Source organism: Fusarium verticillioides, chromosome 3 (genome assembly GCF_000149555.1).
Source record: "Fusarium verticillioides 7600 chromosome 3, whole genome shotgun sequence".
Taxonomy (NCBI): domain Eukaryota; kingdom Fungi; phylum Ascomycota; class Sordariomycetes; order Hypocreales; family Nectriaceae; genus Fusarium; species Fusarium verticillioides.
In genome coordinates, this window is record NC_031677.1 from 1,239,762 (window position 1) to 1,267,690 (window position 27,929).

The 27,929-nt window shown below is 47.0% G+C and overlaps 10 protein-coding genes and 1 non-coding gene across 12 annotated transcripts; 3 read left to right on the plus strand and 8 right to left on the minus strand.

Annotated features, from left to right (window-relative positions):
• Window positions 1-86: 86 nt before the first annotated feature.
• Window positions 87-769, plus strand: FVEG_16210 (hypothetical protein; the record flags this gene model as incomplete). Its single annotated transcript, XM_018905442.1, has 2 exons — window positions 87-249; window positions 513-769. 2 exons carry the CDS (start codon window positions 87-89, stop codon window positions 767-769), a joined length of 420 nt encoding a protein of 139 aa, XP_018754113.1.
• Window positions 737-2,185, minus strand: FVEG_16211 (hypothetical protein). Its single transcript, XM_018905443.1, has 3 exons — window positions 1,610-2,185; window positions 1,312-1,553; window positions 737-1,096 (listed from the first exon to the last, which is right to left on the minus strand). The coding sequence occupies exons 1-3, from the start codon at window positions 1,901-1,903 to the stop codon at window positions 940-942; spliced, it is 693 nt and encodes a 230-aa protein (XP_018754114.1). The 5' UTR covers window positions 1,904-2,185; the 3' UTR covers window positions 737-939.
• Window positions 2,186-2,315: 130 nt separating this feature from the next.
• FVEG_07904 (hypothetical protein) lies at window positions 2,316-4,239 on the minus strand. Its single transcript, XM_018896620.1, has 4 exons — window positions 3,813-4,239; window positions 3,550-3,762; window positions 2,638-3,496; window positions 2,316-2,574 (listed from the first exon to the last, which is right to left on the minus strand). Exons 1-4 carry the CDS (start codon window positions 4,077-4,079, stop codon window positions 2,402-2,404), a joined length of 1,512 nt encoding a protein of 503 aa, XP_018754115.1. The 5' UTR covers window positions 4,080-4,239; the 3' UTR covers window positions 2,316-2,401.
• A 554-nt stretch (window positions 4,240-4,793) lies between these two features.
• Window positions 4,794-6,592, minus strand: FVEG_07905 (hypothetical protein). The gene is made up of 3 exons (XM_018896621.1): window positions 6,325-6,592; window positions 5,392-6,269; window positions 4,794-5,344 (listed from the first exon to the last, which is right to left on the minus strand). Exons 1-3 carry the CDS (start codon window positions 6,395-6,397, stop codon window positions 5,057-5,059), a joined length of 1,239 nt encoding a protein of 412 aa, XP_018754116.1. The 5' UTR covers window positions 6,398-6,592; the 3' UTR covers window positions 4,794-5,056.
• Window positions 6,593-6,914: 322 nt separating this feature from the next.
• FVEG_07906 (hypothetical protein) lies at window positions 6,915-9,353 on the minus strand (the record flags this gene model as incomplete). Its single annotated transcript, XM_018896622.1, has 1 exon — window positions 6,915-9,353. One exon carries the CDS (start codon window positions 9,351-9,353, stop codon window positions 6,915-6,917), a length of 2,439 nt encoding a protein of 812 aa, XP_018754117.1.
• A 596-nt stretch (window positions 9,354-9,949) lies between these two features.
• Window positions 9,950-10,021, minus strand: FVEG_16212. Its single transcript has one exon. It is a non-coding gene; the product is annotated as a tRNA-Met (tRNA).
• Window positions 10,022-10,703: 682 nt separating this feature from the next.
• Window positions 10,704-13,962, minus strand: FVEG_07907 (hypothetical protein). The gene is made up of 9 exons (XM_018896623.1): window positions 13,299-13,962; window positions 12,669-13,248; window positions 12,572-12,616; window positions 12,459-12,525; window positions 12,170-12,407; window positions 11,950-12,055; window positions 11,792-11,898; window positions 11,516-11,741; window positions 10,704-11,471 (listed from the first exon to the last, which is right to left on the minus strand). The coding sequence occupies exons 1-9, from the start codon at window positions 13,352-13,354 to the stop codon at window positions 11,004-11,006; spliced, it is 1,893 nt and encodes a 630-aa protein (XP_018754118.1). The 5' UTR covers window positions 13,355-13,962; the 3' UTR covers window positions 10,704-11,003.
• A 325-nt stretch (window positions 13,963-14,287) lies between these two features.
• Window positions 14,288-15,261, plus strand: FVEG_16213 (hypothetical protein). 2 transcript variants are annotated; one of them, XM_018905445.1, is made up of 2 exons: window positions 14,288-14,770; window positions 14,838-15,261. In XM_018905445.1, exons 1-2 carry the CDS (start codon window positions 14,720-14,722, stop codon window positions 15,180-15,182), a joined length of 396 nt encoding a protein of 131 aa, XP_018754120.1. In that variant the 5' UTR covers window positions 14,288-14,719; the 3' UTR covers window positions 15,183-15,261. The 2 variants fall into 2 exon arrangements, with proteins under 2 accessions (XP_018754120.1, XP_018754119.1); XM_018905444.1 differs by having other exon boundaries at window positions 14,300-15,261.
• A 4,399-nt stretch (window positions 15,262-19,660) lies between these two features.
• On the minus strand, window positions 19,661-21,967 carry FVEG_07908 (hypothetical protein). The gene has a single exon (XM_018896624.1). The coding sequence runs from the start codon at window positions 21,576-21,578 to the stop codon at window positions 20,421-20,423; it is 1,158 nt and encodes a 385-aa protein (XP_018754121.1). The 5' UTR covers window positions 21,579-21,967; the 3' UTR covers window positions 19,661-20,420.
• A 266-nt stretch (window positions 21,968-22,233) lies between these two features.
• FVEG_16214 (hypothetical protein) lies at window positions 22,234-24,236 on the minus strand. Its single transcript, XM_018905446.1, has 3 exons — window positions 23,226-24,236; window positions 22,923-23,174; window positions 22,234-22,830 (listed from the first exon to the last, which is right to left on the minus strand). Exons 1-2 carry the CDS (start codon window positions 23,397-23,399, stop codon window positions 22,938-22,940), a joined length of 411 nt encoding a protein of 136 aa, XP_018754122.1. The 5' UTR covers window positions 23,400-24,236; the 3' UTR covers window positions 22,234-22,830; window positions 22,923-22,937.
• Window positions 24,237-27,105: 2,869 nt separating this feature from the next.
• On the plus strand, window positions 27,106-27,915 carry FVEG_07909 (hypothetical protein; the record flags this gene model as incomplete). The annotated part of the gene is made up of 1 exon (XM_018896625.1): window positions 27,106-27,915. One exon carries the CDS (start codon window positions 27,106-27,108, stop codon window positions 27,913-27,915), a length of 810 nt encoding a protein of 269 aa, XP_018754123.1.
• Between the last annotated feature and the right edge of the window lie 14 nt (window positions 27,916-27,929).

Sequence of the window (27,929 nt, forward strand, 5' to 3'; positions counted from 1 at the left end):
ACCCGTCAAATGTTGGTCTAATTCACGAAAGCTAAAAGCTCGATCGAACTTCAAATTTCCTAGGGGCGTTGCACGCAAGTGATTCAATGATCGATGGGCAGAACAGTGTGTTCGAGTATTTGATGGAGTTGTGTATCGGTGAATATGTCCATGACATTGTTCTCTCCGTCCAACGCTGTGGTGCATCGTTCACGAGGAGTGTAGTCCGAACAAAGAATCTCAATACAATCATTGCGTATAAGAGGCAACGTTCATTGAATTTACTAATTACAGTGAATTGCTGCAATGGTCATCTCTACTATAAAATGGCACACTCTTTCGTCGATGTAGCCTCAAGCCCACAACTCACCTCAGTTTCCTAAGTACCAGACTTCGCATCTCAACAGCCAAACGCAATTCTCGTCCTAAGCTTCGCTACTTCCCTTCAGGTACGCAGTTGCATTTGATAAACGTTACGTGACTACATACATCACATTCCACCAGGCCCTCTGTATCCAACATGTGCCGTTTAGTCACCCGCGTTGCCTCGTGCTGGCTCTGTAACTCGACACTCGAACCTTTTGGTCGATTCTTCCCTTGCGGCAACATTATCACTGCAGGGAAAAAGGGCTGCGACATTTTGGAGAAGAAGGAAAACGTCGGCCCTGGGGATCTGCTATGCCATGATTGCCTCAAGATTACTGATGGAATCAACAAGCTCAACGACAACCAGGCTCTACCTGATTCCCCCAAGATGGCTGGAAGATGTGACTTGGAAGTGATGGGGTAGGACTGGACATTGAACGCTATTGAGACTAGAAACTAGGAACAGGGTAAAAATGAATGTAGAGGTGGTAGGGGTATCTGCTATGCTTGTGCCTTTTTTATAGTGGGTGGTATCTCTAAATGGTAAAATGTGTAGGAAACGAAACGCAAGTCGCTAGCTGTCAATCAGCACGATTATCTGTCTGAGACAGAATCTTCGCTAAATAACAATCCTTCTTCCTCATCTCTGGGTATATCCTCCTCATTCCTCGCACAGTTGCTTCGTGATGTGGGCGAGTTTGCTTGTGTGCTCTCGTAGTAAGCCACGAAAACTAATATCATTTGAACGAGACTAGGGAAATAATTGCAAGTCAGAAATATGGTACTAGAGGATTTGAGCATGCCTCAGGGAGCAAGAAAACATCAGACTATAAAACGGGGTATCAAGTCAAACTTATCAAAGAATCCCCCAAGCTTAGGCTAGATTTACCTAAACATCTTCATTGCTTAGGGTTAAGGTGCTGAGTTTTCTTTCCTCCCCTAGGCATGCAATGGAATTAGACTCACGCTTTGGTGATGCCGAAACATCCAAGGGCTCGTCTCCCAAGATGTGACTCGTCTGTGCTTGGGGCCGAGCCGGAAACTGCGTGATCCGAAGGACCGAAATATCCATAGACGAGTGATAGGATCACAAAGAGAACAGCTAATGGAAGATCGACGAAGATTCGTATGGAGGGGCTAAAGCTGTGGTATCTTCTGGTCCAGAGATGGACAGAGTCCGCAAAGTTCCATATCAGAGCAAGGGTAGTCTAAAGTGTTTCTTCGTTAGTAGGTGACAAGACCATGAGAATAGATAGGTACATACAAAAACCCCAAAGGCGATGATGGATGTTGTTCCATCACTGGAATTAGAGGCCAACAAAGAGACAATGACAAGAAGAAGAGCGTCAACACAGATGGAGAAGAGACGAAGGTTAAGTCTGGCCTTCCATATATGGCCTTTGGCTGGAAGAGATGATGTATCGTGAGTTGACAATGGTTGTATCTGTTCTTTAGGCTGGTCTAAAGGTTGATCTTGTGTTGGTGTTGAGCCTTGTTTAGGAGTAGAATCGAAGTCGTCATGATACTGTGGTCCAGCCATTGTAAGTGGAATAGCCATCCTGTAACTAACACGACTTTACTCGACCAACAAAGATGCCGAGAAAAGGAAAGAAGAAAATCGATAGAACCAGACGAGATTACATAAGAGAAAGAAAGGGAAGAACCGTCATCTTTTAATACTTACCGCTCAGAGCATAATGTTGAAACGAATCCTGAAGGAAGATGGATATACACATTTCTAGAGCCAGAGGACCCGACCCCTGTTTAGTTACCCGCGTACCCGTGCTACGCCGAATGAGGGGCTCATGGAGGCTCAGCTTCCGAGAGACTCTTTTAGTAGCCAAACTGAAGTGACAAGGCAATCCCCTGTCAAGGTTCATAACTATGCCTATTGTCTCTTGGCGATGTTGCATTTTGAGGCTGACTCCAAGTGATTGACAGGATATTGCGGCGGTGACTAGCGGGACTGTCGGCCCGTTGTCCGTTTTACCTATGGAGTACCTTATGGAGTATTAAACAAATATCTCTATTTTAAATCCGATACATACTGTTTATCTTAATTTTCCTCCTTCCTATTCTGCTCTTCGCCTTGTTCTTCATCTTCTGTCTGTGTTTGTGTTATCACGGCCTTTTCTCGTCGAGGATGCCATCCTCCTGTCCAGCCAATCCATCCCTTTTCCCTAGGTCCTCTCGCAACGGCAATCAGGATGGACAATCCAACGAATGCAACTGTTGATGTTCACATTAGTTAGCAATTCGCTTGCGAAAGAAGACACTCTTGAGTTGACTCACTGCTGCATCCGCCGCTTCTCCTCCAGCCTCCACTGGCATACAGTCTGTTTCCCACTGCCGTGCCAGTCAATTGTCCAGCGAACACCAGGGCCATGTAAGCCGTGTTAACTCTATTACGCGCCTTGGGATTGATGCCGAAGATGGCTGCGCGGTTCGACACTGCCGCTGTCTGCATACCGACATCGATACCGATAGCCTGAATCACAAGGCCGGCAACGGTAAAGTTTCCAGTGAAAGTTCCGACGATAACTCCAGTCAACGCCAGGATCTGACCGCCTATCGTCGGGAGTAGAGGTATATAATGATCAATCAACCTCCCAATCAAGGGGATCGACAGGATGGTCGCAAGCGAAGTCAGAGAAAAGAGACCAATCTGTAGAGACGTATAGTCAAAGGGCGCAGAAGAGAGTTGAAATGTCAACGTTGTCCAAAACGACGTGAACACGGCTGACAGCGAAAAGGCAATGAGACAAGCCTGTATCAGAACAGGCTCAGTGACCATCATACGAGGAATAGACCAGAGAGCATAGAGATAGTTCAGCCCGTCCGGATTGGTAGATGGATAGTCAGGCATGAAGCAGAAGAGCACAACACCCATGAGGTACTGCAGACCGCATGCCAACCAGTAAATGTTGCGCCAAGCTGTGAAATTCGCTACCACTCCCGAGAGCAACCTCGCCATCAACAGACCCAGCATAAGTCCTGATGTGACGATAGCGAGAAGAGAGGCCTTTCGATGCGCTGGCGCGAAGTCTCCCACTAGGGGAACCATCAACTGTGGTGTCACTGTGGTAGCACCGCATACAAAAGATAAAGCACGGAAGACGGTAAAGTCATTTGTCACACAGAGTCCTATCCACTACATCATGTCAGCTGCTGAATATAGTAATATGCTAGCTACACAGCGCTTACCATTGTTGCAGTGGCCAGAACAAGAGCGATGATGAACGGGCGTCTTTCGAGAATATCCCCGAGTGGTAGAACAAAAACGAGACCAGCTGCATAGCCTGACTGCAACAGCGTTGCAACCTGGGATGATTCTTCGTATGAGACATTGAAGGTGGCGGCTATCTTGTTGAGAATTGGCTGGTTGTAGTAGAGGTTTGCAACAGTGATACCCGATGCCTATTTCCGTCGATTAGCATGAGCTTCAATACTAGAGGTAATTTACCTACCAAGGCGTATAGACAGCAATGGCTCATAGACAAAGCTGGTGGCGACTCATCGTTCCATCGACAGTTCTTTGGCGTCAATATCCTGCGAAGTAAACTCGTTTCATACTTTGAAGACTGCAACACGACGTTGCTGGAGCCCGTTTCTTCAGTTGACTCGACCAAATTGGGAACCTTGGGGTCCTCGGTGACTGAGTCTTGACTCGGAAATGTTTCCGTGATGCTATCACCAGAGGCATTTGGCCTCTCTTGTTGATTCGAGAACGTCATCGTTACTCGACAGAGACGTTGATGAGAGTTAAACAGAGACAAACAGTGATCAACAAATAGCCAACATGCTAGGAACTCGAAAAAGGTGTATCTCTGTGGGAGTTATATAAGAAATGATCAACAATGGCAAAAAATTAGCATGATCAATAGTCGTCAAAGTGGATTATTGTCTAACTACATATCCCCAATGGAGTTGCGGAATCGCAAGCACGGAGTTGGCTAGCTATCTAATCAGAAAGCACGCAAGACAAGGGACGGGGGGTTACGACATTCTGCTTCTTTTCCCTCCTTTTGCCCATGGAAATGGGGGTCAACTAATGTTGTGCTACTGCTTGGAGACGTTGACCGGATATAAATGTCCGTAATATCCGCCTCTAGGACTGTCAGCAGCTTCATTGCAACCCTACATAGTGGACGTGTAATACAGTTCGGGTTCCGTATGCAGCCATTGAAGACTAATTAGCCCACATTTAATTAATCTCAGATGAGTTGTGATGAAGGGTCTTATCATCATAGACTTCAGCCAAAGAATGAAGAAGAACAAGTCTAGGTATAGTTGCCATATAAGCTACCTTATTGTCATACGGATACATTATGGCCAGGTTATAAAAGTTTGGGATCGTTGTAGTCTCAAGGTTGAAATACAGCTATAATGCCAGATGCCAAGAAAACTAGAGCTGGAACTGGTATTATACGAGGTTTCTTGTCTAGGTACTAACTTAGTCGTCTTTGCTCCAATTGACTAAGACCATCCCAAACATCACTGATAGTCGGCGCATGAAGGCACAAAGCACAGAGTCTGGACTGAACACAAGGCATACCCAAATCTAGTCCTTTTCATGAATGGCATCTACTATAACATGGCAAGCATTTAAGATTTAATCGTCCTTTTTGGCAAAATACATCCTCCCCATTTCACACCAACTCCATCCACTCCTAGCTCCAGTCAACTTTTTGTTAGGAAGCATTCCCAAAGTTTACCTCTTCTTGCCCTTGCGCTTGTTAGCCTTGCCCTGCGAAGCGCCAGATGCCTTGGCCTTGGTGAGAGAATCAGTGCTCTTGTCAAGAAGCTCAAAGTCCTCGCCGGCGGAGTCGGTGCTGGGGGTGGGCTGGGGAACATCAGAGTCCTCGTCCTCGGCAGGGATCTCGATCTCGAGGTCGGTGGGCTTCTTGGAAAGGAAGCGGCCAGCAGTGATGTTGAACAGGAAGATGGGTGCGCGGAAGACTGCGGTGTCCTTGATGGTGGGCTTGGCAAGCTCGTTGGGCTGTCACATGTTAGTCTAGTCATTTGGATAATATTGTGATAGCTTACGTCAAGGAGGAACTCGTGGACCTCGCCCTCCTCATCCTCTCCCTCGAGATAAACATCACCAAGGGAGTCAACGACAAGGATCTTGCCATTCTCAGCAACAACTCGCTTGCGAGCACCAGTAGGTCCAGCAGCAGGGGTAGGAGTAGCAGTTCCAGAGGAAGCCTGAGGAGCACGACGTGTCTTCTTAGCAGGTCGAGCACCATCGCGCTTGGCCGCCTTCTCCTGCATACGGCGCTCTCGTCGGTTCTGGGGCAGAGGGGGAGCCTCTTCCTCGTCGCTAGCGGGCGCGGGAGATGCAGCAGGGGCTGGAGCGGGAGCTGCGTCGACGCCAGGGATGTTAAGACCACCACCCCAAGCGGTGTCGCGGGCGAACTTGATGTAGCGCTCGACAAACTCCTTCTGTCGCTTCCAGCTCATGTACAGAGTGAGGTAGTGGAAACCACCACCCACAACGAGGAAAAGACCAACGATGACCGTGCCCAGGCCGGGGCGATATCGGTTGTAGTAGTAATCGGTGCCCTTCCAGAGAGGGAAGCCATTGGAGAGGAAATGGTCGTATCGGTCGCGCTCGGGGCCACGAAGGATGTTGGCGATGAGGGATAGACGAGCCTGAGCCTCGCCGGCCTTCTTTACAGCAGCCTTGATCTCAGCATTGGTAGGAGGCTTCGTCTTTGCGCCAGCCTTCTTGTCCTTTGCAGCCTTGGATCGCATTCCCTGTCTGACCTTGTCCGGGTGCAGATTTCGGGTCTGCTTGCGATAGGCCTTGGTAATATCATCGAGCGAGGCAGAGGGAGGGACGCCGAGGATGTCGTAGAAGTTGGCAGCAGGGTCGGTCTCATACTTTGCGATCTCATCCCGAATGCGAAAGATTTCGCGATCTGAGAGGATGGGAATTAGTTAAGACATGAATTCAGAGCAGACAGTAAAACATACCTTCTTTGCTCCAGGCGGCTGCCAAGGGGCTGAAGAGGGCAAGGAGCCCAACAGACAAGTACGAGATCTTCATCTTCAACCGTCGATGCGATGATGAAGAGAGGAAGAAGCGGTACAGCAAAAAAGGGAAAGGGAAAAAAAGAAGACAGAGAGGAAGAGAAGAGATGAGAGAGGGCAGGGGGCTGTAACGGTTCCTGGGCTAGAGCGTAGCTTAGATCTTCATCCCTACCTCTACAGTACTTAACTTTTTTTAGTGGAGGGGGGGAACGGAACCTATTGCAGAAGGCCAGCTGTCCTATACTTGACTGCACCGGTCAAACTCACCCAATACAAACGCAAAGGAAAGCGCCTCAATTGAGGACGGGAGTTTGGCCAAACACAGGTGAGAAGGCTGTGCTAACGTATTGCAAATAAATCAATTGTTGCTGTAGCCACTTTCTGTTTGTGGCTTTTGGAGGCAACAAGACCCTTTATGTTGCACTATTTGGGGTTGTATAACAGGGGTTCAAGCATCCAATGTCTACCTACCCCTTCGGATACGATGGGCCTTTTTTCAATTATCGATCCATTTCCTATCCAAAGCCACAATATCAACTGCCGGTGTCATCCATGTCGACTCTATACTCGGCCTCTTGCTGCAAGTAACGCTTGAAGAAGTCCCTTTGACGAGCAAGACCATACTTTCCTCCCCCACAGCCATGTCCACCACCAGGAATTAATAGAAACTCATAATTCTTACCCGCCTTATTCAAGGCATTTACCATCTGAAACGTTGAAGATGGATCGACGTTGTCGTCCAAATCTCCAACAATCAGCATCAAGGGACCCTTGAGTTTCTTGGCGTGAGTTATGTTAGACGCCTTCTCATACGCCTCATCAACTGGGTATCCCATCCACAATTCGTTCCACCATAACTTATCCATTCGGTTATCATGACAGCCTGAATCTGATATACCGGCCTTGAAGAAATCACTGTGGTGAAGCATGGCTGCTACAGCGTTTTGTCCACCTGCGGAAACGCCCATGATCCCCACTCGAGAGAGGTCCATCCATGGTCGTGATGATGCTGCAGCTTTCAACCAAGTGATATGGTCTGGAAGTCCTGAATCATGAAGACTCTTATAGCAGACATCATGGAAATCTTTGTTGCGCCAGTTCGTGCCCATTCCGTCAATGATTACGACGATGTACCCTTCATCTGCCCATCGTCGTCGATCTGAGAGAGTTGAGAATGCTTTGGGAACTCGAAAGTTATGAGGTCCGGCGTAAATCTCATCAAACACGGGATATTTCTTGGTGCTGTCCAAGTCGACGGGTCGAATGATGATTCCGTATACAAGTGTCTTGCCATCCCGACCAGGGGAAGCGAACCTCTCGGGAGAAGACCATCCTTTATCTTCCAACTCTTTCGAATCCACCCTCTCGAGTGTCATAATCTCTTGTCCAGACTCGCTGTCACGGAGGGCCGTTGTAGGTGGACAATCTACCCTTGACCAGGTGTCTATCAGGTAACGTTTGTCTGGGGAAAAGGACCAAGAGTGAGTCCCATCTCCATCTGTGAGAACCTTGAAATCTGACCCATCGAGGTTGACGCTTGCTAGATGTGCGTGATACGGGTCTTCACCGTCCTTGAGCCCATAGCCTCGCACCCACATTCGACGACGCTCCTTGTTCACAAACTCTACAAAGTTTACCATCCATGACCCCATGGTGATCTGGTTCTTGACTGAGCCAGTAACGAGGTCGACCAGATACAGATGGTTATATCCGTCGCGTTCACTGGCCCAGATAAGCTCATCAGAGTCTCTGAGGAGCTTGTAGTATGCCTTTGTGTAGTCTACAAATGTGCGGCTCTCCTCTTCCACGATCGTCCTAACACTTCCGTCAACTTTGATACCAATAACTCTGGTATGTTGATGTCCACGCTCGTTAAGATAAAAACGATATTCCTGACTGTTACGGTTCCATTCCAGATTGCTTACTTGGTAGGGGTTTTTGAACAGCGAATCATCAGTTGCAACTTCGCTATGAGCTTTGAGGTCAAAGAGCCGAGGCCTGTCAACCCTAACACGATCGCCTGGTTTGAGATATGTCTTTGTGTGGAGTTTTGGCTCAATCTGGTCTTCTGGAGATGATTCCACCAAATTGATCTGGTGGTCTTGCGCGGGGGTGTACTGCCATGCGATTGCATGCTGCTTGTCTGGCGATATGTACAAGTGTCTTTTGTCGTAGGGGCTCTTTTCATTTCCGTTCTCGGATAGCTGAAAGGCTTCATTGTCCTCATTCTTGAACCATACGTTAAAGTCTTTGATGTAGAGACATGACCCCTTTTCGGGCTCCTTTGATTCTTCATCCGTTTCAGAATCGTCATCGTCGCTGGGCGGAGATGCTTCAGGGATAGAGTTACTGAGATGCTCGATGATAGCGACATGATTTCCCTCGTCAGGTGCCGAATAGACTGCCCTGTACTTTTCGTTCGACACATCTACCAGCCGCCAAACATGGCCCACGTACGTAATCTGTCGTTTTGTTTCGCCGTTCTTGATCGACATATATGGAATAGCCTTTGCCTTCCAATCGATCCAAAACACCCTGAGAGTTTTGCCTGTACGGTTCACAAAGTCGACAGTGACTTTAGTGTCACTGTGGGCAGAAATGACTTCTTTTTGGGGCAGATGATCTGGCTCAGTGGTGAACTGTCCCTCCCATTCTTGAAGCAGATAGTTTGGCCCAAACTGCCACTTTCGTTTGTCAAAGTGGAATCGAACACATGATTCGTCTGGGACTGGTTCAATCCAGTTGAAAGGAAGAGAGTTTTGGTCAACCTCTTCGTTTGTCTTCTCGCGCAGAGCCTCAGCGAGTTGCTGGTGACCAAACGCCAACTCGCAACTTTTTCTCTGGACATCAACAAACAGAAACTGACACTTGTTTGGTGAAGTATTCTGCTTATACCAAAATGCTTCGCCACTCGGTAACCAGCGAGGCGTCACGTTTGTCGAGTCAATATATTGCTGTGCTAGTTTCTCCATGGTTTTACTGATAAGACTAAAGGGTAAATATGAAAGTGAGGTTGAAGAGGAATAAGTAAGAGATGCTGTTGCCTAGACATGGTCATGGTCATCTTTTAGCTGAGGCATGCATGCGTATGCGGGTAGTCCTATTGGGTGTCACGCGGTCATGGGCGGAAACCTATACATTCAGGCCTATTTGACATAAAGAATCGCGATTCAGGAGCATCTGCAGTCGTGTGTAGTAACTCCTATTCAACACTGTCTTCTCCTGGCTTAAGTCAGTACAAGTTGGTGAGCTGATGTGTAGGTACAGTTGATCAGCGGACTTATACTTTATTGAGCACGTATACATGATTGAACTTGAATCAAAAGCCACTTTCGATTCATCCAGTCCTTCTATCTACTGTTAATTATCTATGGAAAAAGAAAGAGGCTTTCTATAATTGCAGTAATTAATAACCAGAGATCGCGTGTAAGTTACCAGTCACGTGCTTCCACCAAGTCACGCCCATCAGAAACTAGTGCAAGACCACCACCAAAAAGAAACCCTAAAATGAGACAACTTGAAAGACCAAAATTGAAATAGGAAAAATTGCAAAAAAAGATATGAAACATAGCAATTGCACGTTTCGATCGTGCGACCTCCGGGTTATGAGCCCGGCGCGCTTCCACTGCGCCAAATTGCTTTCTTGGTGAAAGAGTGTGGGCTTATTCAAACATATACCTCCGCTCAAGTGTGACTCACTGAGCCCCCCACTGCTCTCGGGGGTCACCAGTAACATCACAGTGTTGGAGGATCAGGAACATAGAGTTATTCGAGAGTTGAAACAAGAGTCGAACGAATTGCATACCACTTTTTCAAATAGCAGAGTAACATTGATCGCTATTGCGCAGAGTTGATTGTCAATTTGGCCTGGAATCCAGATCTGACGTTCTCATCAGCTTCCCACGATGAGCCTCAGCCGACATCAGTATATTCTTCACTCATACGATTCGAATAATATCATGCAATAGTTTTATCGAAACATTTGTAGCCCAAAATGCGAGCCACCGGAACGAGAGTTTTAGGATGCTGGACCACACTTGTAGAATGTACTCAGGTCAAGCTCTACTCTTGAATAAGGAGTCACCAGCACAAAAGTCGAGGGACATATACCCGACGTCTGTAGATCTCATCAAGTCTTTGTCTAGAGCCAGAAACGTGCCCATAGCTATTGAGCCCTTCTCAAACACTCACATTGAACAATGACAATACGCAGACTCATGACCATTCAGTCAGATCCTGAAAGGACTCATCAACTTACGACGCGAAAAGCGACCTCAGTCATCAGGCGTAAAATTGTATCAACCAAACGAAAACGCACGCAATGCGATGAAAGAGCCACTTGAATTGAACTAAAAGACGTAACTAGCATGTCGTCTTACCGATGTAGCACCGGTATATGCTAGACATATGTGCCCCAATATGACATGACATAAAGCAACTATACGCTTGATCTCTTAGCAATGCCCATGAGCTTTCGTAATGCCCCCCAACCAAGAATTTCACTCTGAAATGAGACTCACTTTGAGCCCTTCTTGAGCCCCTTTGACTCCCTTTGACCCAATTGGAGCCACTTTGGGCTCTTTGGATCGCATTAACACAGCAACCATGGCCCCATCCCCTATTCATTCCTCAGCCTCAACGTAGTCACTGTCGCTATCGGTGTCGGTCATGTCAATGATATTGTTACCATTGTTGTTGTTATCCAGTGGTTGAGGAGAACCCATCTGTACGTCATCCTCGTCATCAGTATCGTTCTGACTGATAGAGTCGAAGGCGACACTTCCAGAAGCAATGCTCTTGTTCTTGTAGAACACTTGAAAATCCAAAGAGGACCCGTCACTGATCATGCGCAGTTCGTAAGTGATTCGGTGGAATACTTCACCGTATTCGTTGGTCCACACCGGTATGGTATCCCATCTGGGAAGTTCGGACGCTTTGACGATACACATAGGCTTCACTGAATCGTCCTTGCGGGTCGGGGGAGTAGAAGCGTCCGAGATAACGATGTCGATTTGGAGATCATCGTCGGGGCTCGTGAGGTCCTGCCAGAAGGATTCACAAACGGGGTCATATGCAGAGACAGAGGAACCCTAGAGAAGTTAGAGATTAACATAAACGGGCCCATGTGACTTACGATCTCAACAAACCATCGTGTCTGCTCGACAGCAAGGAACTCCTGCAGACCAGCATCCCAAACGCGGTCCTTGGCGTCATGCTCTTTGGGGTCAAAGGGTGAAATGTTCACGAGGGTCCCGTAACTGTGACGGGACACACGCGAGGCGACCGTAACTTTGATTGAACTGGCATGATTGGTTCTCGCCAGTCCATGTAGGACAGCTCCTCGAAGCACAGCGGTCCAGCTACAAATTATTGTCAACAAAAGGAATTTCAAGGCGTCGAGATCACATACGGCTTTTCACCATCCTGCTGAAGAACGTCTACTCTGTTGCCAACAGCGTCCTGAAGGCATTGATGCAGATAGAGAGACCTTCCAAAGCCGCCAACTAGGATGACGAACTAAACGATGTTAGGCAGTCTGCCATTGAACGAAATGACGAACAGATTTACCTTTGGCTTCTTCTTGTACTTGTGCTTGACTGCATTGACCTGCTTCTGAACGAGCTGTTTAACATCTTTGACCACAGGATCAAACACTTTCTCGCGGATTTCGGAACTAGGACTAAGTTAGCTGGGACGAGGTAGGTGTTACAAAGACGCCCGTCAAGGCTCTCATAGAGAATTATGGATGTTCCCAGAGTAATATGATGGGGTCATTTATGGCACTTACACATCGATGATGAACTTTGAGGGGAAGAAGTTGGTGTTAATGAGGCCATCGTACGAGAGTTGCAGGGGCAAGTCTCCGCTGGTCTCACAGAAGGAGGACTTCAAGCCGCCTTCCCAATCGGACTCCATAATCTTGTGGAATGTCTGCTTGTCAAGACTCTTATGAGCCTCAAAAGGGATAGTCTCCTTGAGTAGGTTGAGAAACTTCTCGTCGAGGAACATGGCACCACACAGGCCGCCTTGGTCGAGGTCAGTCAAATGTACATCATACAGCGGCCCAGATGGCTTACCATCGCCTTTGACACTCTCACTAATAATGAGAGGATCAAGCTTCTCGATTTTGTAGGTGATGAGATCCTGTTTTGTAAGAAAAGTTTCGCAAGGAGAGGAAGCTGAAACTTACAACAGTCCCTCCTCCGGCATCACAGATGACGAAATGATCACCGACCTAAACATGATTAACTATAGGCCAGTGATAAAAAGGGTCATTTTGAACTCACTCTGACATTGAAGCGATCGGCGTTCTCCTTGAGACAGGTCAAAGCAGCCGCCTCGGGCTCAGAGATAAAATCCAAAGTTGTATGTCCAGCTTTGGTGATGTTGAGAAGACCGGCGTGTCCCAGAGCCTCCGTCATTCTGGAGCGGGTGTAGTATGGCCATATAGCCGGGAGGGTGACAACAAGGTGAACTATCGAGACTGTCATCATTCGGCGACCCTCGGCCCTGACAATGTTCTGACGACAATGACGCCAAAGCTGTCGCAGGTAATCGCCCAAGATCTGAACTGGGGTCTTGTTAGCCTTCAACATTAGAGCCCGAGCTGTCTTCAGCTGAACAGAGTGCCGGATATGATCCGGGAGATCTTTCTCATCGACGAGAAGGAGCTTGAACCAACGAAGGGTAGTATCGTCCTGCGGAGTGGTCGCGCCCCATTCAGGGTTCTCATCATTCAGGTGGTGATAAAAGATTGCCGAGGGGACCTTCTGCTTGTCTCCCTGGGCGAATCTTGGCTTCTTCCAGTTGGTGGTGAACTTGATTTCGTTGTTTTCGCCGACTCGACACCACGCGATACCTGAGTATCTGTATGGAAAACGTTAGAGAGTGTAGATCAGGAGTGGGTGGTAGCTTACGTGGTGCCAAAGTCGATGCCCAGCACCAGAACTGGGCTCGTTTGTTCAGCAGCCATGCTGAGACACTATAGTAGTATCTACTCGACTTGACGACAGCGTGATAGGATGCCGCGAAGTATCTTCTCAGGGAAGAAAGAAGCCAGGATAGCTGTATGTGCTTCAAAGTGTGGTTGGCCGTAATGTGGTGTTTTGCGGCAAAGGTGAGGATGCGAAAGTGATTCGGAAAATAAATGAAAAAGGATGAGGGAGGAGTTTTGCAAATGGATAGCGAAAATGACTTCTGAATATCCAGGACAATGGACAATGGACAATAGCTTGACTTGACTAACCCCGCTGCAGCCAATTGCCAGGGGTTCAAGCTGTGACCACAATCCAATATAGCTGCCCTCATATTGATTTTCCTTCGCATACATACTCATCAATAGAGTGACAATATGGAATTTGTTGCCCTTCAATAATTTTGGAACTTGCCTAAGGACAAACCATGATGGGAATGTTCCACTGCTCGAGGCAGTTATGGTTCGATAAGATACATAGTGGTAGACCTCTCGGAAGGTCATGAATGCTAGGATCATCAGTGGCATACGAATACATTAGACTCGTATCTCAACACTTTTAGGATTGCTCAATGTTCGGATCTTGAGGAGGCTGATGGATCAGGTCGAATGAGGCGAGCTTGGGAAAACCTAGTCTCTTCCATAGTACTGCCAGTCCGCGCATTGCAACTTGAAGAAATATGCAATTATAACATAGCAGGCAAGCTACCTGTAATGGCTCCCTGTGCGCACTTGACTGGAAAGGTAACACGCAGTTGGACGACGTTGAAGTTGATGCTCGGAAGATATATCCACCGGCCTCTCTTTACCTTAAGTGTTAAGGTACCTAGTAGCACCTGGACCCTGAAGTGGCAGCTGAATTGTGGGTCTGGCCCGTGCGCAACGCATTTCCATTCTCGCTCGTTACGGATACTCTCACCCCTCTCAAGAACCCCAACTTCTCATCAAGTGATTCTCTCCGACTACTATAAACACAAGTCTACAAATGGATCTCCTCATGATCTTCGCGACGGGACATAAGGCTTCGAACTGCCTTATGTCGTTCATTTCCGCGCATCTCAAGACTTGAGTTCTACATGAGCGTTTCCCTTCTCGTTTCTCCAAGTTCGTTATTTGGCAGTTTATGCACACACCCTCACCTCACCTCGTCCATATACGCTCTTCTCCCTCCTCATCTTCCTCACTCATTGTTCTCCACCACGACCATATGATGAGCACGATCGCTTAATTCCTCAAAGTGTTATACTCTTATATCAGGCCATTGTTCCTCGCGTTCAGGCCTGACCATACAGTCACCATGCTTGTAGACGAGACATTCCTGAGCTGCTCTGGCTGAACAGCCTTCGCATAGATAGTCAACATGCCATGCAGCAGTCATGTCGGACCTCCCATATTACTCGTGAAATACTCTATGAGGTATTTATTACTTGTCCGGGGCGATTATAAAGGCGAATATGGAACAGAAAGGCTCATGCACAACAAGGTTAACCACGTTGAACGCAAACGTCTCGGCATCGCGCAACACTCAGCGATAATGCTACAATCATATGCCGAAGCAGAAGTCACCAAGGCACAAGCAATTCGGGGCGCAATCAACGCATGGGACCGAGACCAGAGGAACAGGGTAGAGGAATACAACACAAAACTCATCATTGCACTCGCTCGAATGCGAGTCGATCGATTCGCTGAGGCAGGGGCTGCTTTATTGTTGCTATTTGCTATTTGTTTTGTTCTTTATGTTTTCTTGATCTTAACTCCGACAGGAACTCTAGCAATAAGCCTGCAATTTTTACTTCAACGAATAAATACTACCTTAAATCATCACTAATATGAGGCCAGATAACTTGGCGCCATCACTACTTAGGACTGAAACGAGAGGGAAAGGGTAGAGGATTATAATACAAAACTTATTATACTTACTTCAATGTAAGTTATTTAATTCACTAAGGCAGGAACTTAAGATCCTCTCTATATCTCTTAAGAGCTTTAAGTTAATAGTAGAACTAAGAAATATAAACTTATTAATAATTTATATTTTTATGAAATAATATTTAAGTAAGTATTAAAGCAAGCGACTTTATTTTGCAGATAATAATAGCAATATATAAACAATATTAAGTTCAGCCACAGTTCACTAATATTTCATGCCTTCGTAAGCAGAGGGCATAACTTTTGTCAGTCTAATGGCGGTATAATGTAATTTAGGTGATGTTGACGCCTTGATAACAATAGATTCCCCTCGGACTTCCAAGCCAGAGAGGCAAAGTATCGCGAGATTATCGAGTTATGCACTTCCAGTACCATCATTGAGTAAGACTTCATCACAGTGTGCTGTGCTTGGTCCAGATACCTTTGCCATCGTCAGCAGCAATCTGAAGATGGCAAAGCCTCACCGCAAGAGACAGTCGGGTACTGCATTGACACAGGCACATAACGGTCGATGATTCAAAGCAAATGGCGATCGTGCTGGGCTCTGGTGTCTGCAAAGGCACTGCAGCCACAGCCTTTGCCTTTATTACCGAGTACTTGGTATCGGCGTTTCTCTGATCGGAAGTACATGGCGAAGTGGTCGCATTGCCGACTGAGACTTTCCCAGCAATCTGACAGATTGCCGTTAGATGAAGTCACGGATGAGTACAGCTATCGGATGTAATTGAGGCTTGTTTGGATGTGGGATTTCGAGTTGTATGTCATGAGACATCGATTATCCGCGGAAGGGGATATCTATAGGATAAAACGTGATATTGATTGTAGTCAGAAACGTGAGAGACCATCCCAGTAGAGTCTTACTATCCTAGATATCTGGGCTGTGATCACTCAGAATGAAGATTGTTCTCACTCCAGATTACAACTAAGTTGACACGATCTACATTGATCTTGATACTGGGAATTGATACACATTGCACTCAAGGACATGCCTTCTCTTTGTTACTCATTGATTAGGGTACTGATCTACCATACAGGTCGCATGCATTTCAAGACATCAGGTTATGAGACTAACCCCTGGCATCTACTTAACCTTTCCAGATTCGAAGCAAGGAGGCCATATTCGCGGTTCGAGCTGGGCAACCCCTGACGATGAAGTTTATGGTAAGGCTATTGCTATTGACCTTGACAAACCATAATAACACTCAACTGCCCAACTTACGCCTAGGTTATCTTGATTTCGTGGGTTTGACTTGACTCCTCGCAGTGCCAAGTTTGTCATCCATTAAGGTGGGCGCAGAATCATGATAGCTATTGCAAAAACCCTTTCAACACTCATCTACAAGTAAGCAACACATAGCGCCGCGGAGGAAGGTTTCTAAGTCTCGCAGTAAAGTCAAGGCCCTTTGTAGGTTCATCCTCTGTTCGCTGAGGAGGCGCATCTCTTAGAAAGAAGTCCCATCTTTCGAATGCTGGCTACCAAGATACTGTCAGTCGACGACGGAGTAAAGTACTCAGAAATAGCCAATTGCTTTCCCTACAAGCCAGTGACACACGAGATACAAGTTTTCCCATTCAGACCTTCAAGTGATCTAAAGCGATAGAAATAAAACTTTTAGTTAATATTATGCCCTCAGCCCATAAATGCATTGAATGATAATAAGATGTAGCTGAACTTAATGTTGACTGTGTGTTGCCTAGGGGAGGGAATAAAACTTAAGACCTTGAGCCTAACTAATCAAAAGATTTAGGTAACTTGGTATAAATTTAGGATGAGTTTAGGATACCTTTTATAGAGTTTATTTTATAACCCTAAACTTAGGTCTTGTATTTTCTCCCTGAGGGTTACTATTACTGCATGGATTTGCAAGATGAAGTCATTCGCTTTGACTAAGCCTCAAACACATAGGTAGCTGTCCTTCCTATACAGACGATAAACATTTATCACGTGTAGCAGCCTGTTTCATTCTCGGCTGCGCCTCAGCACTGGTTAGCTGGTCGAGGTTGACATACCTGAGGCGATGGGGTCTTAGTCAACGGTTGACACTTACTAGTCCAGTCTTGACTTGAAGATTCTTCAGCTCCGTCGACTCGTGTTCCTTGCCTCTTCTATCCGTAGAAAGGCCAGAGCTTCAGCTTCCATCAGGTAAACACACCTGAAACCCCAACTCAAAGTGACAAATCCACCAATTCGGCATCGTCAATGCTATTTCTAGCACTAAGCTTTTAGACTCCAACACCGATCTGTCCAAGCTTCTGTTTCACTTCCAACTCCGCTCAGACCTTGTAACGAGATCCGAATCATGAAACTCAATTCAAGTCGGGATATCGCAGTTACAATAGTCTTGTACTCGTTCTTCATCTGTACTGTGTCGCTGTCCATTATCTTGGGACTCGAGCACGTACCAGGATGGGGTTCTCGAGATAGCTTCACTATTGAGTCAGGTCTTGTGGAGCATCTCCAGACAGACAAGCTGCTCAAAATAAGACGCTGAAGAACCCCAGATCCTAGTGCCCATCATTATACTTGTCGTAGGTCCTCATATACTCGAGTATCTGCTTCTCCACCTGTCATCAGAAAGCCACTGCAGATGCCAGCTCTCAGATCGAACCGTCGCAGTTTTAGTACAGACTAGATATCTACAGAGAAGTTTTGATCGCCGATCGCTATTCAGCAAAAGTCCAATCTCCCCCAGACGAGGATCACCAGTATTTCACAGTGTACGGAGTAGTGTGGTGCATGATCGCCCACCATATGTTTCAGGGTCCTCCAGATACGTCAAGCGACTCGTGACGCCAAAGCGCTAGATCTGCGAGCACTCATGCCAATCTCTATTCCAGAGTGCAACTCTCTTAAGGCCTCAGTGACATCGTTCAAATTTCAAGCTCCATCGTCAACTCTGACCGCCCTTCTCTGGCGTTTATTTGCGCTTCTGGAGCCACAATTCGAACAAAGTCAAGCGCCGTAACGGTTTCCCCTGATGGTGACCCAGCCACATTCTCTACAGCACCGCGTTCTTATGTAAGACACAGCGCAACATCCTTCGCGTGGTCCAAGCATCAAAAGGAAATGAACGAGCGCCTCTTTTAGTGCTAGAGGCCCCCACGGACACGGAGCACGCAAGAGGTTCCGTCTGTTCTTCGTGTTGAAGCCGCTACGATCGCTTGATGGCCGAGGAAAGTCTTGTCTGAGACACTGACGCTGTTTGATACAGCTGTGTTTGTCGTAGAGTTGAAGGGAAGAAGCTTGGAGTCGTGAGAGAGACAGAGACTGACAAAGACAGAGACAAAGAGAGAGACAAAGAGAGAGACAAAGTGGAGGCGACTAACAATTGAAGCTCTTGAATCAATTGAGATGAATTTATGAAGAACCCACCTGAAATACGACGAATCGAGCAATTCAATTGGCTCATGAGACACAGAGAAACATACATACAGTACGAGACGAATCACACAACACCCATGCATGCATACATGCATGCATGTCTCCCGCCTCATTGCTTTTCCCACGTGGGCCAACGTCTCATGAAAAGAAAGCAAAGACATCATACAGTAGCATGAGAAACGGGCAGATACAACGTAAACCCCATTGAGCAAAGACAAGACAAGACAAGACATTCTCGCATTTCCATACCCACAAGTAATTCAAAGGTCACCATCTCCACTGCAATTCGAGCTTCCCCTGACTGGCTAAGGTAGCTCTAAGGTAAGGATTTGCTGACTGTGCTTGAGCATAGACCTTGACTCAAGAACGGTGAAATATAATTAGCGACGAACTAGTCGGATTGACTGGGCAGATTCGCATGTACATACAGTACAGTAAGCTTAGGTGTGATTGACCCCAATCGTTCAATCCTCCCGTGCCGTCGTCTTACTTTTTACTGCTGGGGATGGGATTGGATTCGAGGGGCAGATCTCAATCAAAGATGATTGCAGCGATGAGGATGAGCTAGACTACCTAAACAGGGGTTAACCGCTCAGGGGAGATCTGCAGGTACCTACCTACCTACCTACTCGACCTATATTCAACAAGACACTCACTGTACAAGCTTGGAAAGGGCATGAATTATTTCGAGATAGACGGACCATAACTGCATCATCGTCTATGCCTTCTCTTCATCTTCTAGAATTTTAATTTCATCTCTGGTGACATCCCGAGATGAACAGTAAATCATAACGCTACGGCATATTAAATTGCCCTGACGTGCCTCACCGAGTGAATTCATTTCCCACCTACCGAATGCGGCAAGTACTCTTATGTACCTCGTCCACCGCCATTTGTGAGCGTTTCTTCAAGTACCCCACAGTATCTCTCACTTACACCCTGTCTTTCTTTGATCTGATGTTCCTCATCACCGCAACAACAGAAGCAAAAAAGTAACAGGGGACATGATCAACAGTTCATGACGAGATACTGTACAGACGATAGAGTCATTGATGCATTGCATTGCATATAGTATTCCATTTCCGGAATGAAATATCAGACGGAGGCAGCACCAACACAACACAAACACTTTTGAGTTCCCAAGGCGGTCAGAACAGTTCTAGAATCGTTCTTATTAATGCCCTACCAAAAGTTGCCAGCCTTTCCCGGTCTGTCGACAAGACGATGCTGTCGGTGGCTGTTAAGTTTAACCCCAGACTCAGGCACTTGTAGCGGCCGCGCCGGACTAAGGTAACCACTTCACCACAATCAATAGTCTCAGCCTCAAAAAGTACAAACATATCACAAGACATCAGGGGGTCGGTCAAAATGTGTAGCAGCAATCGTGATATTGTTATTCATCAGAACAAAGCTAAAACTCCATTCGTGTTATGCTTGACCGTCTTTTTGCGGCTCTTCGTTAACAATTTAGCTGACAAGATTCCATCCAAGAGACCTGTCCAAGGTCGTGATGCTTGCAAAGCATGTTTGATATATCCCAAAACGCCATTCTCAGTTCGAGTGGTGAGTTAATACAATACAACGCCGGTTTTTCTTGTCCAGCAGAATATGTCCCTAGAACGCCTGTTTCCTTTGCCCTAGGACCATTTTTTGGTCGATACAGAAGATAGTGGTAACAAAGGAGAAATATTAGAGGCGTCTAGCACCCGTATCCGTTTTGACCAGTCATAATTCGTAAAAGTACAGGTCAGGTCTTTAAACCTTGACGCTTCGCCTTCTTGCGGCTGCTGCCAATCCTTGCCTTAAACGGCTACGTGTGCCATTAGGTGTCATTGGAGATCCAGGTTCAGACATAGGCGACATAGGAGACATTGGTGCTGAAGACATCCTCCTTTGGGCGAACTCGTGATAGGTTGGCGCCTTTTGAAGAATGGGTTTGGGGGCTCTCTCCTCGGAGTCTGTGCCAGGTTCTTCACGAACCTGCTCCATGGGGAAAGTGGGTGTGAAGAGGGAAAGGTTATCCTTGGATTGACTGGCGAAATGGGTGTTGAGCGAAGGTCGACTTCGCTTCTTGACCAAGCTTAGTGTACGCTTGAAAACACCAGGTGACTTTGGTGTCTTGGGTCTCTCAGTGGCCTCTTCCTGGACCTCGGGCTCAACCTTAGCGAAGGGGTCAATGCTGAGGAAATCGGGTCGTTGCTTTTCAAGACGAGTTCCCATGCTGCTTGTTCGGGGTGGGTGCATGCCTGGTCCGGAAGAGGTAGTGCAGAATGACATTCGTCGGTCGAGAACGGGAAGGGTAACTGGGAGAGTGGTGGTCCTGCGGAGGCGGCTAGGAGGTCGAGATGAAATTGACATTCTTGATGAAGGTCGGGAAGAAGCTTCACTGATGATGCTGGGAGAGACTGATCGTCGAGGGAGGTCAATCACTGAAGGTTTTCCAGAGAAGACAACTGAGACGACCTTGGCAGTGTCCTCATGACTTGCCCTTCGAGTTGACTGGGATTCATCGCTACCAGAGTCGAATTCGAAATCGGAAAAGTCATCGGCGGAGGAAGACGCATCCTCTTCTGAAGAGAGGTAGACATCATGGGGAGTAGAGAAGGGAGCTTGACCCTCGGGGGCAAGCTTGTGTGTCAAGAGACCATCGAGGCATCTTGAAGCTCGGAGTGAGCTCTTGGCTGGCAGCGCAGGGGCTGCAGAGAGCTGTCGTTGTGAAGGAATCATTGTTGTAGGTGTGCTTTCGGGAGACGAGTCGGCATCGGCGGAAGGAGAATAAATAGGAGGCTCGACGGATAAAGACTGTATTTGAGATCGGGGCTGTGACTGTGTTTGTACCCGTTGGGCGAGAGCAGTATCAAGTTTAGGTGCGTCAAGCTCCCTTTGTGGCTGTTGCGTCACTGCTAGAGACATCGTCGATATAAGCTGTGATTATTGAATTCCCCTTAGCAGGCCCTTTGTAAAGAGGGTGGGCTACAGAGGTAAGGGAGCGGAAGCAAGAAGTCGTGAACAAATGTCGTCAGGTCTTTCGTAGTCAGGTGGTGTTCGACGGCAGTCTTGAGAGTGGCCGGTAGCGAAAGTGAGACAATGGATCCAAGACAGAACAAGACAAAACCAGACAAAAGAGACGAAAACAGAAAGGATGTCTTTGTCTAAGGTAGTATTGGTATTGGAGGGGTTCCTTGGAAATCGATAGTTGGGTTGAACGGATATTACAGAGGGAGAATAGTTCCATGAGGTTGGGGGAGTAGCATCCATTAATATGAAGACAAGTCCCTGAGAGACTCTTTGCAAGCCAAATGGGCAGCAGCACAAGGTTCAGCCCAAGCCAAGGTCCCAGGTCCCTTCCAGATCCACTTGAGCCACATTCTGGTACGAGAATTACCGTGTGAAGAGGGTCGTCTCGTCACACTGTATACTTAGGAGAGGCAGGGGCGCTTATGGTGGCAGGGGTATGGAGCATAGCGCAGAGCATTGCAGGGCATGTGGCAGGGTCTCCATCAAAGGATGGATCCCATTTTCTAGGTATGGAGCCTCCCGTCCTCAGAATTAGGTCCGCTCAGAAAAGTCGTTGAAAAAGAGACGATAGAATTTGGGAGTAGGTAATAAGTTAGCCAGCCTCATCATCAATCAGCCTGACTATAGAGTTGACAAACGTCGATAGTCTTTAATCCAGTAAAACAGAATCCCTTACTCCGTAAAGACCACGAGACTCTACAGCCACTGTAACCTCCACCACGAGTCTCGAGATGAGTCTGGAGCCACCTGAGTGAGCCTTGGCACTGACCTCTCTGTCTTGTATTGAGTGAGTCTTGTGCCGTCCACGAGCCGTTTCAAATCCCCCACGCTACACCAAAAAGGTTGAATAGTGATTGTGATATCGAGGCATTAAACGCCAGGACTCTTGGGAGACCTGTTCGTTCGCTACGAATCGCTATCAGAGACATCGGCAGCTTCAGATCCCGATTAACATGTTTAAAGTCTCTTGCGTTTGCTGTATGAATATGATCTACCGGATGACAAACTCCGAATGTCAGAGATGTCGAGATTGACGTAAATACCTTCAAGTACAAACATTTCATGTTTCCATTATGCAGTCACTGTATTGATGTGTTTTGCATGCGATCTTCGCCAACCTCGTGGGTTCACTCGTGGTCTTTTACCTCTGACTGGTTTATTAGTATGGCGTCGTCACCAGACAACGTGGACATGAAGAACCAGCCTCTTCTAGCTCGTCATTTCAGGTCAATCACTCACATAAATCCATACTGACTAACATCGACTCGAGTCACTGTATGTCGAGCTTCTACAGTGAGCCATAGCATTCTGACTTGATGCCCTTTTTATCCCTGCTGCGAGGCTTGCAGTTCTAGTTAAAGACGAACTTGCAAACGTGCATCTGCACCCAAATGCATGATTGGGCATCTTTTGGTCGCTGCAGATGCTACTGTAGGCGAGGCGCAGAATGAATGATAAAAGAAAATCCCGAAAATTCCTCGACACCGCTTTCTTTCGACAGAGTCAGAGTCAGAGTCATTCATGATCTGCACAGGTAAAAACCTTGAATGCATTCCCTGTCGAGGCTCTGACTGCAACGGTGCAACCCTTTGCCACAAGAGACTCGAATCTCGGGTGAATAGAAAGGCCCTGGGCTATCAAGAGATGACAGTCCAGGGCCCTTGGATATTTTTGTATCAGATATGTTACCGCCCGTATTTTAGAGACTGGTTGCATTTGGGTCGCCAGGCCATTGCGGTGGGTGGTGATGATAACTGATTAAAAATCCGTGGTGTTTGCTCAGCTGGTCTCGTCTCTGCGACCTCGTTTTCGCGTATCACCAGCTCAGCGTCAAACCACATCCGAAAGCTCCACACCCACAGAGGAATACATCTCGAGACAACTCACTTGCAACTCACACAAAGTAGCAGACAGTGTAGTTGACTTCTATTGTTGGCCTTGATCTGGTCGATCTTGAGTAATCACGCCTGAATGGGTCTCTACCGCGCCAGCCTGCTCAAGGCATTGTCTAGTGTGATCTCAACCCATTCACGGCATGGCTGTATCCATTAGACTGCATTAGAAGACATGATGCTGCATACCAAGACGAGGCGATGTCTTTGAGTGTATCCGTACCTATCCTGCCAACTCACCAAGCGGAGACGATGCAACAGCATGCAACATTGGAATGTGTAGTGTGCAGTGTTAACGCAGGCACTGAGAAATCTGAGGCATAGACTACCAAAAGGTATTTCTTGAGTGGCACACTGTTTGTTGTGCCGCGCATTAGTTGTGATGCAGGAACTTGACAACACACGATCAAGATTGGGCAACCTTGTTCCTTCATGAAGCGCCCATTCTCCAGCTCACGACGAGTCTCTTGCTCCAACTGGTCCCGCTAACATCGGTGATCCGCCATGGTATCGTACCAGGAGGAGGCATTCTGACCAATCATATCATACAGTTCCGAATACTTCCATACACCCACTTTGTTCGCCTTTTTTGTATCGCCAGACCGACATTTGCGTCGGGTTCGACAGCGAGATACGATGAACCACTACCGTTTTTTTTTTCTCCGGCAGAAGAAAAAGTCTTGACTCAAAAATCAATCTAATTATCAATTAGTGGTGGCCTTGTTCTCGGACGTATTCCTATTAGACTTATCCCTGCCGGGTAAAGTCTCAACTCGCACGACAAATGTGTTCATCTTGTTGAGACCTCATTTGAAGATATTCACTCTATCAACCTTAAAAGCTCCCTTGTCCATCCCTTGACATGGGAATCTATAAGATACAGCCGTCATTCTATTCCCTTTGCGCTTCGCCCTTTGTAGCTTTCAACCGTTAGGTCTCGAACCCCTCGATTCGGATGACCCCTTGACATCTGAGTCTCAGGTTAGTCGGCAAACCGCCAAGGAAACAAGGGTCTGATCCAAGGGTCCAAATACTCGACGCTGATACGCTAGAACCGCTGTCGCAGGTTGGTCTGATGCTAGATGATGATGGACACGGAGAATCTTGTTCCAGTATCAAATTCTGCACCTGAACATTCGACCATGTCGATTTGATAAGGCTAAAGGACATTCTAGCCCGCGAGGATGAACACAGTGAAAGATATTGTGAGCTACATTGACGAAATCGTACTGGTACGGCCGGAAGCGATGTGTATGTAAAACAATGACATTTCCGTCCGAGATGAGGTCAATTTGCTCCGCTCTCGATAGCCTCATATCATTGTATGAGCGCGGTCCTGAGTCGCCAAGGGTCGACTTTACGAGTTTGCTGTCTAAAGTACAGAGGATGACTATCTTTGCTTGCTAAAGGTATGGATGTTGGGTGTACAATAGCTGAGTTAGTATCTAGTCACTGAAAGCGTCCATTCTCGGTCAAGGCGTCTCGTTGGAATGTATTTGTTAAAGGGGTCTAAACCCAGTCCAGTTGAGAGTGCATATGCCTTTAATCAATTCCAGTGTTCATAATAACAATAATTGTCTATGTTATTGATAATGATCTACCTGTGAACCCTTATCATTGTTGAAGATTTTCGTTATGAACATGGATTGGGTCAAGCTGGATGACGCCATGGTTTGAACTTGCAGAAGCGAAGAGAGCTTTCCCCAGGTCCACAAAACTAAGTGCGCCACAAACCTACCGCCACAGTTGTCTTCTGTAACGTCACAGCGGGGAGTCACCAGCCACTTCGATGTGAGATCTAGCTAACTCTGATCAGGTTAGTGTCATCTAGCTACCCGTCCAGAGTCTAAATTTGGGTCTGCTCTAAGCCGCCATTTCCTTTTTTAGATCCGAAGTGTGAACTTTATGTGTCTGTCTAGACTTTTGGGTGTAAACTGTTGAGAGTGCAAAATTAGTCTGTACTGTGAGTACAAGTCGGCGCAGCCGTGAAGAGGATGCAACTATGGATCTCATGGTGATGATCCACGCTCCCTTGAGGAGCTGACAAGCAACCAGCCAACTCACGTTACTATCTAAAGCACAAATATGATGGCTGAGCCGAGTTGGCTGTCGTATTGCTTCACCCTTGAGAGTCCACGTACTCGGTTCTGGCAAACAGTATCGACAGGCGAGTGGGTGATCTACAATCAATAATCGAAACATTTTTCACCCACGTTCCAGCTTGCCCGGGCCGAAGGCAAGAGAATGCCTGTGAAACTAGACGTGCCAAATAAATTCCTCCCTCCGCAACACTAATGAAATACCAAGTGTTTCTGTCGCTCCCTTGCTACGACCGACCCAACTATTACGGTCTATCGGCAACATGTCTCAAGTTCACCCACACTATAAATCTGTTTCTCGGAGAGTTTCACCCTTGCCTCGTGCATTCTTGACCTCGTTTCATGGGGCGGACCCCACCTCGACAGCATCCCTCACATATTGTTTTCCCTTCTTACCCCACGATTTCGGTATAGAAGCAATACTCTCTGGAGTAGAAACATTTCACTGTGTAGGTACGGAAGGATGAGGCATTGGCTGACACGCATCTTGTCAAGGATCTAAAGGATGTTCGCGTTTCCGAATATTTTACTGTATCCGTTGGAGGACGGAGGCCCGGATGATGACCGCCGAGAGCCGGGGCTGTCTCTATCCGTGAGAAGGTCAGTGCAATGGCTTTGTTTCAATGTTGCATGACCACAACAGACACAATAGTATCCAGAAAGCATCATAAGGCGTGACATGCCGCGCCAGAACAACGCAATGCAACTCAAACTGTCGCTCATGAACCGATCATACCAATATTGTCGTCAATTACGATCAAGCTGGACAATCACAGCCAAGAACGTGTTAAAAAGCTGATGTGTTAGTTCTACTGTGAAATGTAGCCTGTTTGATGGGTCCCTGATATCGCGGGGAAATGATAAAGTTATTCATTCTCCATTTCTAATCCTGTCTTATCATTAGCTACTAGATGTAAATTTGTTTATTCGTCTTGAATGAATGAGTCTTGTATCTTCTGTGGAATTCGATTAACCTTTATCAAGATGTCATAACTTGATTTGATTATCTCCCTTATCCATAGCCAAATTACATCATTGGCTTGGGGAGTCTTTAGGTTCTGTTCTTCTCGGGGCTTGAACTATTTGACTTCGAGAAAACGAAGTATCTAGGTCATAGTGTTTCACTTCCCATTCATGCGAGCCTATGATACTCCTGGTAGTCATGACCTTGTTCAACATATTTAGGTTGTAATAACACCATTGCCTTTGCTTTTGGGGAGTGATAACTTGACTCTAATTTTATCCAACGCTAAAAATAATTGGGTTACAAGCAGACAAACTTTTGCCTCAATTTGTGAGAGTCAAGCCTCTGGAGTTTTGTAAAACTTTGTTAGTGGGGGCATGTATAGCTGCCTCTTCCCCAACTCTACGACAGGATCCTACTTCCATCCCTACTAATTCCCCAATCGACAACTTGCTTGATTAACAGCTATGCTTCCTCTCCCTCAGCCTCCTTGGATGCGTAACTATCGCAGGAAAGTGCCCAGTATCATCGCCAGTATCCGAAATCACCCTGAAGGAGTGGCACCAACTCTTGAGAGTATCCCGCAAATCGATGAATCCTTGAAGGCGACCGAGCCGTTTTCCCCCTTTTCCACTCTTATTCGCGATATGCAAGAAACCGAGTTCAAGCGCTGGGATTTCGTCATATTTCGCTCTGTTTATACTGAAAAATCTCAGACTCAGTGGGAGAGCTACATCGAGTTCTTGAAGGCAACAGTTGAGGATAAACTCAAGCATTTGGAGCTTTGGACACTCCTCGAACTACACCTTGAATGGATCATCATGGAAGATTGCGAAACTCTCAATAATGCGTCGAAGGACCAGGTACGTGATCAGTTTTGTCAGTGGGCCTCTGAGCGATCCGTTGAAAGAGATGGTGCCGGAGCAGAGGATCCATTAGCGGTACTTCTTCCAAGATACCGATATTGCATCTATGTTGACCAGAAATGTCTCGACACCGTTGATCAATACGCCGCCTGGGTCGAGGTAGGCGCTGAAGGTCATGAGAGGGTTGTCGCCTGTGTCGTGCTGGATGGGAAATGCGAGCCCGGAGGCCGAGGCAGAAATGGATATCCCTCTATCGAAGGATGTACCAAGGAATACACAGGCTGGATTTACACGGGCGTAGAAGGAATTGCCGGGCTCTACGACACACTCTTTCATGAAGAGCTGGAAGAACAAGACTCCCCAAGACCGCCTGGGGTAATGCTCAGCAGAGACTTAATGCCCATTGATTAGAAGTTACTGAAGTC